General features: G+C 38.6%; 1 protein-coding gene across 3 annotated transcripts; it reads left to right on the top strand.

Annotated features, from left to right (window-relative positions):
- Positions 1-280: 280 nt before the first annotated feature.
- On the top strand, positions 281-11,436 carry DERL2 (derlin 2). 3 transcript variants are annotated; one of them, XM_012659920.1, is made up of 7 exons: positions 281-413; positions 1,238-1,303; positions 3,290-3,363; positions 4,412-4,505; positions 5,268-5,463; positions 5,718-5,808; positions 10,933-11,436. In XM_012659920.1, exons 1-7 carry the CDS (start codon positions 321-323, stop codon positions 11,036-11,038), a joined length of 720 nt encoding a protein of 239 aa, XP_012515374.1. In that variant the 5' UTR covers positions 281-320; the 3' UTR covers positions 11,039-11,436. The 3 variants fall into 3 exon arrangements, with proteins under 3 accessions (XP_012515374.1, XP_012515376.1, XP_012515375.1); XM_012659921.1 differs by having other exon boundaries at positions 307-413; positions 1,241-1,303; XM_012659922.1 differs by lacking the exons at positions 3,290-3,363; positions 4,412-4,505; positions 5,268-5,463; positions 10,933-11,436 and having other exon boundaries at positions 5,718-5,783.
- The last annotated feature ends 1,154 nt before the right edge of the window (positions 11,437-12,590 follow it).

Genomic DNA, 12,590 nt, shown 5'->3' with positions numbered 1-12,590 from the left:
AGGGAAGAGGTACCTCGACTGGTGACTAGAAGGGGCCAGGCGGGAAAACTAGCTGTGGCCAGCGGGGATTGGCGGAAGGAACCGGTACTTTCTTCTCCCCCGACGTTGCTGGGTGGAGAAGCAAGGCTGGGGCGTTGAGGAGACGCAACTCGTGATTGGCGGGTGTGACTTTCTTAGGGCTCTGGCGATTGGTGGCTGGTCGATTGCGCGACGCTGACTGGACAGCAGCGGGTTAGGCTAAAAGGGGAGGCGCTTCGAGCCCGCCCCACTGCTGGGCCTACTGGCGGAAGGGGAGGGAGGGGCAGGTGGCGGTGGGGAAGATGGCGTACCAGAGCCTCCGGCTGGAGTACCTGCAGATCCCACCGGTCAGCCGCGCCTACACCACCGCCTGCGTCCTCACCACCGCCGCTGTGGTGAGCAGCTGCAGAGCCACCTTCTCATTATATGGGCTGGATATGAGTGGGTCTTCAGGAAATTGGGGTTTGGGCCTCCGGGAGGCCCAGAGGGGCTGGTCCCAGGGGTGGGTGGAGGCGTACAAGGCTTACTCTGGGGTTCAAGGTAGCGCCGACAATGCTTACCCAGTGACCAGAGAAGGGAGTGCTGCTTCTTGAGGGGTCAGTTTCTAAGAAATGAAGGCCGGACCCGCCCACCTAAGAAATGTGTCGGAGAGCTCTGACAATGCCAGGTTTTACTGTGGTGACTAGTGGGAGGAAGGTCCATTAAGTGAAGAAACTTAAGTATTGAGAAAAGCAAGCTGGAAATTGTCGAAAGGGAAACGACTTAACATAAAGAGGGTATGTAGATAATAGGGGGCTGGCTAGAGGCACCCAGCCCTAACTGTGGGAGGGTCTCAATTCTCTGATATTTCAAGTGAATTGTGTTGTTTCACGCGGCTATTTTAGGTGGTGCCCATGTAATGGGCAGATTCGTAGCAGCTGTTCTTACTTGTCCTGTGTCTAAAATACCACCTGTCTGTCTCCCATGCTTTCATGTCAGCCTCAACTATTGCAACATAAAACAAATTTATTTTGTGTTAGATATTGAGGGTACAAAGAATTGTACCAATTCTTGAAAATTCTTTACCAACCTCTTCCAGTGGCCTAAAAAGGAAAGCTTAAAGGAAATCAGACTAAGTGACTGAGAGTTAGGAATTGCTAGACCTACTAATCCTTTGTTGTAAATGTTGAAATTTTGTTTCTTGATTGATTTGCTTTAAGAAGCTCTTTTTCTATTTCAGCAGTTGGAATTGATCACACCTTTTCAGTTGTACTTCAATCCTGAATTAATCTTTAAACACTTTCAAGTAAGTGGTCCATCACAGTCATGGTTAATGCTTCCGTTTCTTATTTTTCTTACTGTTTAGTAGCAAATCCTGCCATATACTATTCCAAGAAAGAATCCAATGGGGACCTTTGATTGTAAGTCTTATTATTAGGGTGTAAAGCAGTGATTCTGCAGCCCGGCTGGGCTTCAGAATCACTTAGCGAACTTTTAAGAGATTCTCAAGCTTCTCTTCATGTACCAAATCGGAATTCGCAGGGGTAAAAATTAAGAATCTGTGTTGTATTTTTAAAGTTCCTTGCTTAGTTTTGATGTGTCCAGGTCCTTTATTAGGGTATCATTGGTCTAGAGTACAATGTTGTAATTTAAGAGGAGACTGACCAGATAGCTGCTCAAGGAGGAGACAGTCTCACATGATGGCCTAATTTTGTCCAGTTACCACCTGGGTGCACCCACCACCTTGGTGTTATCACTGTGGTCCAGTTCAGAAACTCAGTTTCATTAATGCTTTTAAGTTGATCCATCTTCCAGGGATCAGATCATACTAACAAAACTCTAAGAGATCAACATCTAAAACAACGTGCTGGTTTATTAGATTACAGTGAGAGATGGTCCTTTCCAGTGAGAAATAGTCCTTTCCAGCGATAAAAATACTAAAAGAAAGATGTATTTTGCTGTTCCAGGATGATTATACAGGTTATAGTTGGAGTGGAGGGAGGGACCCAGAAGCCAATTAACTCTGCTTCTACACATGCTGTTCCCTCTGTCTGAAATGTGTTTCATTCACTTTATGCCCACTAAACTCTAGCTTGCCTTTCAAAATGCAGCTTTTGTGTAGCCTTCTTGTATTCATCCTCCTTAGTTTTAGAGCATCTCTCACCCTTATTTGCACTTATTTATGTGCTTGTCTCCTCATTAGGATGAGGACTTTAAAATTTGAGATATAGTTATTATGAAGAACTGAATTGTTTCAACTTTAGTAGTTACCAGTTCTCAAGAATTTAATGCATAAAGCAGTCCTGTCATCTGTTGTCACTGTCTTCTTCCTTCAGTAGTCACATGCATGGCCTTTGCTGGGAGCTGTCCAAGCCTTGCTTTCTACTGGCTTGCTTGGTTTACCTTTGCCTGGGGTTAAACTCTTGATGACATTGTGCATCAAGTCATTTGGAGTTCTAGATTTTGAGATCAGAGTCTCCGTCTACAAGCTATGGAGCCTTGGGCAAGCCATTTTAAAGTTATTCAGTTCTTTTAGTTTCCTTATCTTTGAAATAAGGTAGTACCGGCTTGCTTGTCTCATAGGATTTTTTTGATCATAGGAGATAGTAGACTATGTTAAAACACTTTAAAATGTTAAATACTCTACCATTGTCAGTAGTTCTTGTGGGTGTGGATGGGTCAGGTAGGGAAGGGTGTATCAGAGTTTCCAGCAAGAAAATGAGTGTCCTTGTATCTCCTAATTAGACTCTAATTATTAGAGCATTAGTTATTGTAGGGAGTTGGCCATTTGTGTAGACTAGAACTTGAGTATTTACATGAGAATTATCCTTTTCTCTGGATGTTTCTGACTGCCTAATGTAGAACCACTTCTTGGCAATTTATATTTATGTCCCTGAAGTTTTTCTCTGGTATCTCAAGACTGTTCATTATATTGTGATACTCCATAGATGAAAGTGCTGTTTTCTGTAAATTAAACTAGTCTTTCCATCAAACTTTTTCTATAATTTACCTGAGTGTGTGATGTGGGCTTTTTAAAAGACAATGACAATTTCAATCTTCTGTCCTATTTTTATGAATTTCATGGTCCAAATGATATCTTTCAGACTTTCAACTAAAAGCAGCACAGAAATCCAGTATCAGATTGTGTGCCCCAGGTTTTGGTTCAGAACAAAACATCTCTGTGTCCAAGGTCTTTCAACCATCATAGTCTTTTTTGTCTTAATATAGAAATGTTTCCTAGTAATATGTTTTACTTAATCCATCTTTCTCTGGATTTTTTTTTTTTTAACAGATATGGAGGTTAATCACCAATTTCTTATTTTTTGGGCCAGTTGGATTCAATTTTTTATTTAACATGATTTTTCTGTATCCTTTATTAAGTGGGGTCAGCATCAAAACTTTAGATTTACTTAAGTACAATATTAAGTTGAAACTATTAATGCTGGTATTTATTTTTGGTACCATCTTAGCTGCAACTTCTGGGTCAGTGGTACATAGAGTAGTTAGATAGTAATGTTTTGAAAGTGTTTGTAGGACCCTGTTTGTTCAGATGGGAGGTTTTGACCGTAAAAAGGTATCATTTCTGCCCTTAAGTTGCTTACAAATCTGACCAAGGGAGGGGAGAAGTGATTTCATCGAGGCATACTTCCAAAATAACATCAGCAGGTACAAAGTGGTAAAACACAACCTGAATACAGTGATAATTCAATTAACAGATTTTTGGCATGGGTTTGGGAGTGGGTTCATGAAATGGAGAACTTGAGATCTCCTTGGATCTTGGTGCTGGTTCTACTGGCTGAAGAGACAGTGCTATGTCTGCCAGGCTCGCTGTGTTCTGGTTTGTTGAAAGAGAGGAAGAGCCATGCTCTGGCCAACTGAGCAGGGCATTCCTCCTCCACCCCGACCCTCTGGATTAAGAGGGGAGTTACAGTTCAGCTCATCTGCAGTGGACATAGAGGGCCTTGTAGGGGTGACAGGATTCCTGTGTCTCCTATATAGTATATCATTCTGGTAAGTTTCTAATAAAGTTTTTTTTTTAACATAATCCATCTTTATTGACAGAGGTATTAAAGTTAGGTCATGGAGAAACAAAGATGGTACAAATTAAGTTTTGGCTGAGTGTGGAAAAGACAATACAAATTTGAAAATGTTTAACAGGTGTCTAGAAGCATTTTTATGCAGCATCAGGATTCATTCCCCAGCAAGGGACAGTCTGTAAAATATGGTGCAGATTTTGACCTTGCCTAAAATACCTGGTAAAAGTAGAGTAATCACATTACCACTCAAACATTCTTCTAGAAAGAAAGGCTTGACTTCTTAATAATATGGAGTCCAGGTGGACTTAAAGTGGTAACATTAGATTTTACTTTCTTCATATTTGTGTGCTTAACATTTTCTTAACTTGGAACTTAAGATATCGTTACTGTCGAATGCTAGAAGAAGGCTCTTTCCGAGGTCGGACAGCAGACTTTGTATTTATGTTCCTTTTTGGTGGATTCTTAATGACCGTATCCTTCAATAAACAGAACAAATACAGTAAACTGTTAAAGGACACCCTGTCTCTTCCTAAAGCTTTTCCTCTGTCTCCCATGACTCACCAGATATTCTGAACAAACAGGTAAAAAGTAGACCTACAGATTTTAGCTTCAGGGAACTACCATTTATTTTACAGCACATTTTCTGTGACAGCTTTTCAAGCCTAGAGATTGGACAGGATGCTTTTCTACTGTGAGCAAGTCAGAGGAACTTTTAACCCAGGTGGGTTACTATTAAGCATCAGTTATATCATTGTTATGAGTGTACTTCACTTTTAAACTAAGTTGGTAAGACATTTATTTGGTCACTATCAGACTGGTAAATTATTTAAAAAAAAAAATACTTTTGATCTGTACAACAGACTTGGAGGTAGTACTGTCAGAGAGATAGTCTTGTTCCAGCTGGCTTTATTCACCTCTGTAAAGGTGCTAATGGTGAGTGAGCTTTAATGTAATTATTGACCATGGAATTAAAACATTTTCCAAAGAGGCAAGAACTTCACTAAAGCAGAATATGAGTTAGAAGTAACTGTAATCCAGATAATTTAGCCTCAGTAAGTTTTTGCCTAATTGCTCTGGGTAATTATTTTTTAGGCTTTTTTCTGTCTATTCTAAAGAAGTAACTTTTCAACTTTTCCAATTCACACTTTTGTTAGAACACAATCTTTAGTTCTGTTGCTAAGTTTTCCCTATTATGCTTTTAATGTTGATATTTTCCTTAATGCCATCTGCTAGCTTTTCGGTTTGTTTGTGAGCTTGGTTTTCTTGGGCCAGGCCTTTACGATAATGCTTGTCTACGTGTGGAGCCGAAGGAACCCATATGTCCGCATGAACTTCTTTGGCCTTCTCAACTTCCAGGCCCCCTTTCTGCCCTGGGTGCTCATGGGGTTTTCCTTATTGTTGGGGAACTCAATCATTGTGGACCTCTTGGGTAAGAGCCTTATCACTACTTTTCGTATTATTTTACCTATAAATTTATTTTGTCACTATTTTTCATGTTTATTCTGTCTGGCCTTCATATGTACCTATTATAGGATTGTATTTTAGTAACATCTCAAAGATTATAATTTTCACTAATATCTAATAACTATACTGACATTTATCCTAAATAAAGTAATTTATGTTGGTAGGTTCACCTGCAATAGAAATCTTAATCCTCCATCCTTTCTTTCTGGGTGACTCTAGGGATTGCAGTTGGACACATATATTTTTTCTTGGAAGATGTGTTTCCCAATCAGCCTGGTGGAATAAGAATTCTGAAAACACCATCTATTTTGTGAGTATTTAACACCAGGTCATGTGTTCCTTGCAGACAAACCAGAACAGGGTCCATGATCTGTGTTTTCTTGGGGCTCCCATAGCTCCTAGTACACACAGTTCAGATCAGTAAATATTTGCAGATTGAGCAACCTGGCTGCAGTTGAGGAGCACTGGGATTGGGTAGGAGCAGACGGTTCGGGGTTGTGGCAAGAGTGAGGTTAACAGGCTCAGGATATCATGGGGGTGACTTGGTAAATCGTCCCGGATGACTGCTAGAACTTCCTGTCCCTGGAGAGGCCTGCTGGTATTATAAAAGCTGCTGTCCAAGTTTCGAGAAGTGAGGTGGCAAAATGGGCAAAACTGATGAAAATTTCTAATGGTGGAATTTATGGCCTGCCAAGCAGGTGGTTGAGATAAGTAGTGAAGTAGAGTAGAAATAAGTTTGGACTGGAAACCAGGTATAGCTGTTCCACTGACCAGTCATATGATTTTAAATAAGTCCTTTCTTATTCAAAGGACACTTGAGGAATAAAATGTTTTTGTTATAAAATGTTTGTTGTAGAATAGTTAAGCAAAAAGAAAAAAGTAAAAGTATCCATAATCCCACCATTTAGATATAGCAGTCGTTACCATTTTAATATGTATTCTTCAGTCTTTTACTGTTTGTTTACTTGTGAAAAATAACTGAGCCTGGCCAGGGCAGTGGCTTGTGCCTATAATCCCAGCACTTGGGAAATCAAAGCAGCAGGATCACTTGAGGCCGAGAGTTCGAGACCAGCATGGGCAACATAGCGAGACCCCATCTCTACAAAAAATGAAAAAAATTAGCTGGGTGTGGTGGTGTGCACTGAACCTGTAGTCCCAGCTATTCAGGAGGCTGAGGCAGAAGGATTGCTTGAGGTCAGGACTTTGAGGCTGTAATGCACTGTGATTGTGCCTGTGAATAGCCACTGCACTCCAGCCTGGGCAACATAGACCCTGTCTCTAAAAAAAAAAAAAAATAGCTATTTTATAACCTTTTTAAACTTCATAATCATTTTTCCATCATATGTGTCTTATAAAATTATAACAGCTACATGATATTCCATGGTAAGAGTACAGCATAATTTTACTATGTCAGTTGTCCCTTATTGGTGGACGTTGACATTAGTTCTTGATTTTCCCTTCTATAATTGGAGAGATGAAAAACCTTGTAGTTAAATCACTGCACATGTCCGTAATTATTTCCAAAGGATAACTTCCTAGAAGTGAAATTGCTATTTTGTTTATTACCAAAACACCAACAAAACAGGTGTTTGGTAATGTTCAAGTTTATATTTCTACCAGCAATGTGTAAGTGTCATCTCTCCATGCCCTCATTAAAAAAGGGAGGTATTTTATTTGCCCTTTCCTAGTTTGATAGCTATAAGATAGTTTCTCACTGTTTTTTATGATTTTTTTAAAAAAATTTGAAACTATTTCGGATTTATAGGAAACTGCAAATACAGTACAAAGGACTTTTTCCCCTTAGGTATTAAAAAGTAAATCGTGAATCTAATGACCCCTGAGCCCCTTTAATATATATTTTCTATAAATAAGGATATTCTTCTACAGAATCAAAATCAGGAAGTAAACATTAGTACTCAGACCCAATTCTAGTTTTGGTAGCTGTCTTAAACAACATTCTTTATGGCAAAAGAATCCAGTTCAGATTCAGGTGTTGTATTTTGTTGTCGTGTTTCTTTATTCTCCTTCAGTTTGGAACACCTGCTCAGTCTTGACTTTCATGACATTGATATTTTTGAGGATCCTGGGCCCATTTTTCAGAATGTCTCTTAGTATGAGTTTGTCTAATGTTCCCTCACATTTAGGTTCAGGTTTTGCATTTTTGGCTGGAATATCAGACAAGTGACACTGCATTCTAATTGCAGCCTCTTAGCACAATATTTCAATTTGTTATATTTGTCAAAGTAGTGGTAATGACTTTGATTAGTTAAGGTGTCTGCCAAGCTTCTCCACTGTAAAATTACTGTTTTTTCTTTTGTAATTAAGTGTTTTGTGGAAAGGTACTTTGAGGCTATGTAAATATCCTTTTCCTCTTAAATCAATTCTGGGCTGAGGCGGTGGGCTCACGCCTGAAATCCTAGCACTTTGGGAGCCCAAGACAGGAGGATTTCTTGAGGCCAGGAATTTGAGACCAGCCTGAGCAAGGGCAAGACCCCATCTCTACAAAAACAAATAGAAAAATTAACTGGTCAGTTGTATGCTCCTGTAGTCCCAGCTACTCAAGAGGCTGAGGCAGGAGGATCTCTTGAGCCTAGGAGTTTGAGCTTGCAGTGAGCTATGATAATGGCACTGCACTCTAGCCTGGACGACAGAGTGAGACCTTGTCTCAAAAACAAAATTCAATTCATTTATTTATATCTTTGTGGAGTCACGGTTTCATACTGTATTCATGGATCATAATCCCTTATTATCATTATTTATTTTGATGTTCATATTGTCCCAGATTTAGCCAATGGGGAAACCCTTCAAACTGTCTTCTGAGTCCTTTTCAACATGTCCCCATTGTTTTTTGTTTTTTAACAATTTATTGTTCTGGCCCATTAAGATAAACCAGGCTCATCTTGTGCTCTCCTTGATTCAGTTCTAGAATCATCTGTTTTCTTCAAGGAGCCTAGTTCCTTTGTAGTGAAGAATGGTATTTAGAAGCCAAGATCTGGGTGCTAAATGTGTTCGTTGCTATTGGAGTATTGCTATTTCCTGATCCTTTCAGTGAACAAAACAATAGAATTATATGTATGCATAATAGTATATATACATGAATATTTTTAGATCTCTGGTTTTTTTTTAGTGGAGCTTCATTTGTCCAAATATTTTTTAAAACATGGGTTTATACTGATAACTCCCAGTTCCAGTACAACCCTACCTGGTTTATTCTAGTTTTTTTGCTTTATATATTTTTCTTCCAGTGTTTTATTATGAAAATTTCCAAACTTATAGAAAATCAGGAAAAAATTGTACAGCAAATTTCATTGACTTGCTACATGGATTCTATAATTATATTTTACTATTCTTACTTTTTGCACAGCTATCCATCCATCAAAATTTATGTACCATTATATGTGTACTTAATTCCCTATGTACTTCATGCATATATCATTAACTAGAGTTCAGTATTTATTTATATGCAACAAAATACACAAATCATAGGTGTTTCAACTAAGGAGTTTTTACAAATGCACAAACCTGCGTAACTATTAAGACAAAATTGCCATCAACCAGAAAGTTCCCTGATGTCCCTTCCCTGTCAGTCATTACCCCTGTCCCCAAAGAAACAATTGCTATTTTTATTTTGTTCCACCATAGATTAACTTTGCATGTTCTACAGATTTACAAGTGGAATCATATATAGTATGATCAAACTCTTTTGTATAAGCCTTCTTTCCTTCATGTTTTTGAAATTTATCTGTGTCATTGCATGTATCAGAATTTGTTACTTTTTATTGCTGAGTAGTATTCCATTGTGTGAATATACCACCCTTTTTCCATCTGTCCTTTCCACTGACAGTAAAAAACCTCATTCCAGTTATCATGATTATGTTTACTTACTTAATTAGCTCCCATATATAACCAGTCTGTCATCAGCCCCCTCCCCCATGTGGATGCCTTGTTCTCTCTCACCCTCAGATGCCCCAGGCTAGGCTGCCATCTTATGCAATGCCCTTGTCATGCTCAGGCTGACATCCTCATTAGGCCACCTCCCTGTGTGCATGATCCAATTGGGCTCTTGACTCCCTGTACCAGGCTACTCCCCCTACACCCATCCTGCTCTGGGCCACTAAGGCTACACCTACTTTGTTCTGCCCCATCAAATGTTTAGGAAGTCGAAGGCATCTCGGTTTCTGATATACTTGCCTTTATTGCGAGAGCAAACGGTTTCATGTTTCCTGACCACTTGGATTTCCTTTTTGAATTACCTATTCAGCCCTTCGCTTGCTTTTCTATTAGTGTGTTTGTTTTTATTGTTAATTTGTAAGAATTTTAAAAGCTTTTTTTGAAATACTTTTTCTGACTCCAGTATAGATTAGAAGTTTTCAGGTACATTTCTAATTTTACCAACTGTAGGCAATTGCAGTTAGAAATATAAGAGCAGATAGAGGATGCTGTTTTAATGGTTTGTTTCCTTAATGAGATTTTGAATTACTATATAATAGTATTTAAAAAGTCTTTTGGACATTTACTGTCCCTTCCTATGCTCTGTGGTAATTTTTCTTGGGAAAGCTTGTTAAATTTTTAAAATTTTAATTGGGGTGAAATAACATGTCACATGAATTTGTCCTCTTAACCATTTTTAAATATGCAGTTCAGTGGCATTAAGTACATTCATATTCTTGTACTACCATCACTATCATCCATAGAACTCTTTTCATCTTGCAAAACTGAAACTCTGTTCTCATTAAACAACTCCCCATTGTCCTGACCCCCAGCCCTTGGCAATCACCATTCTACTTTGTCGCTATGAATTTGACTTCTCTATGAATTTGACTACTCTATGTACCTCATATAAGTGGAATCATATAGTATATGTCCTTTTGTTACAGGCTTATTTCAGTTAGCATATGTCCTCAAGGTTAATCCATGTTGTAGCATATGTCTGAATTTCCTCCCTCTTTAAGGCAAATAATAATCCATTATATGTATATACCATATTTTGTTTATGCATTCATCTGTCGATGGACACTTGGGTGATACCTTGGTTATGGGGAAACATTCATGATAAATTAAGTGAAAGTCAGGTTATAAAACAGAAGTATTGTGATCTAACTTTTGTAAAATTACATGTGTAAAAATTCCAAAAGAATAATTAAAACATCAAGAGTAGTTATCTCTGGGGATTTAGGATATTTTGCTCATCTATATTTCCTTTTTGCTCTACAATTAACATGGATTACTTTTGTAGTAAAAATGAGTAAAAGAGGCAAAAGCTAATGTAAATGTTAAATACTTATGGATACTTTTAAGATATGATAACTACTTAATTGGCAGGGAAATGTAATGTTTATCCATTGGTAGAGACCGTGGGAGCTGAACTAACCTTGCAGTACTTAGGTCCTAAGATGACTCTGGGACTAAATTATATCTGTCACCTGTCTTTTAGGAAAGCTATTTTTGATACACCAGATGAGGATCCAAATTACAATCCACTACCTGAAGAGCGGCCAGGAGGCTTTGACTGGGGTGAGGGCCAACGCCTCGGAGGTTAAAGCAGCAGTGCCAATAATGGGATCCTACTGGGAAGGACTCCGTGAAATACCCATTGGGATTCTTTTATCCTTTTTTGCAAAAGTGTGGACACTTTTGATGGTTTGACAGATTTTAACTCCAGAAGCACTTTATGAAATGGTACACTGACTAATCCAGAAGACATTTCCAGCAGTTTGCCAGTGGTTCCTCACTACACTGGTACTGAAAGTGTAATCTCTTGGAGCCAAAAAACTGGAGAAACAAATACCCTGCCACCTTTAACAAGTACATGAGTACTTGAATTCTATGGTATAAGGCAGGGCTTTTTCTTCCTCTTTTTTGATAGACCAGGCCATGGTGTAAATGGAAGTTTCAGAGAGGACAAAATAAAACTGAATTCCATCTCTCTCTCACTGTATTAAAGCTTTTGTGTGTGATCTTTTAAATTATAATGTATTCTAGCTCTCCTGCATAGGTCTCAAGCTCATCAGTTTACATGCCTGCCCTTCCTGTGTCTTCACAGCTTTCGACTGAATTTCATTTCAAGATTGGAAATATGTGGCTGTTACGCTGTAGCTATATACATTTTACTAATTCAAAATGTGAGCCTCAGTAGGAAGACAATTTACTTCTGTCATCCAGATTGTTTGTTCTCCATCTGGGTTTTGCAGAACTTCAAGTTGTGGAGGTGGAAAGGGGGAGGGCGGTTCTTGCAGCAGCGGGAATTCAGTTATAGGAAAGTCAACTGTAAACAAAAAGCTCGTGTGGCATCTTATTTACTTTGCTTACGTTTCTCCATTAAGAAATATCCAGGGAAAGACTGTTAATGACTACATTTTTGGAAAACTACAGGACGATTTTCATTAGACCTGGAAAACAAGTTATAATGTTGGTTTGGAGCCAGATGAACAGGTATCAGTTGAGCATATGTTCCTCATGGATCTTTGGTTAACATTTGTCATTTGCTTCATAAAAAGCTAAGAACCTTTTCAGAGCCATGTACTTGGATTACCTTTCCAATGAGGTAGAAATTAGGGTCCACAGAAATAGGTACTTCCTGCCTGTGGTTCAATAAATATTGCCCGAAGTATGCAGTCTATCTTGGGTCTCAGGTTTGTGTTCACAGTGCTTAGGTAACTCAGAGATCCCAGAAAAGTGAAAAGGGTACCTCTAGGAAACAGGTGATTTCAATTAGCTTTCATAAACAGTGTGCAGGCACAGGACGCCTTCCCAAAACTGGATTGTCAGCAGTAGTTCAACCTTGGTTAAGGAGTAGCTTTCTAGAGTGTGAGATTTCCCTCAGAAAGATCAACGTAAGCTTAGATTAAACATAATACACATCCTAAATGGGAATTTTCAGATTGTGAGGTGAAAAGTATTTTGATATCTTTAAATGGAATTACATAGAGATGGAATTTAAATATTTTACATGTTACTATTTGAATACGTATGTTGTGATTTTTATGGAACTTGGGTCAATGGGATTGCTTTTTTTCCTAAACAGTTTAAGAAATCTTTTTAAAATTTAAATGCCACTCTCAGAGTATATAATCCTTATGGGATTCTTAAGTT

This window comes from Propithecus coquereli, unplaced genomic scaffold, assembly GCF_000956105.1.
Source record: "Propithecus coquereli isolate 6110/MARCELLA unplaced genomic scaffold, Pcoq_1.0 Scaffold640, whole genome shotgun sequence".
Classification (NCBI taxonomy): domain Eukaryota; kingdom Metazoa; phylum Chordata; class Mammalia; order Primates; family Indriidae; genus Propithecus; species Propithecus coquereli.
The sequence above is the reverse complement of the archived record's forward strand: the minus strand, read 5'-3'. Positions and strand labels throughout refer to the sequence as shown.

Bases quoted from the DNA above. Each gene is read 5' to 3' on its own strand.
- DERL2 (XM_012659920.1), top strand. From the start codon at position 321: ATGGCGTACCAGAGCCTCCGGCTGGAGTACCTGCAGATCCCACCGGTC. The intron at 414-1,237 runs GTGAGCAGCTGC...TTTCTATTTCAG, and splicing joins TCCTCACCACCGCCGCTGTG to CAGTTGGAATTGATCACACC. The intron at 3,364-4,411 runs GTATCCTTTATT...TTGGAACTTAAG, and splicing joins TTATTTAACATGATTTTTCT to ATATCGTTACTGTCGAATGC.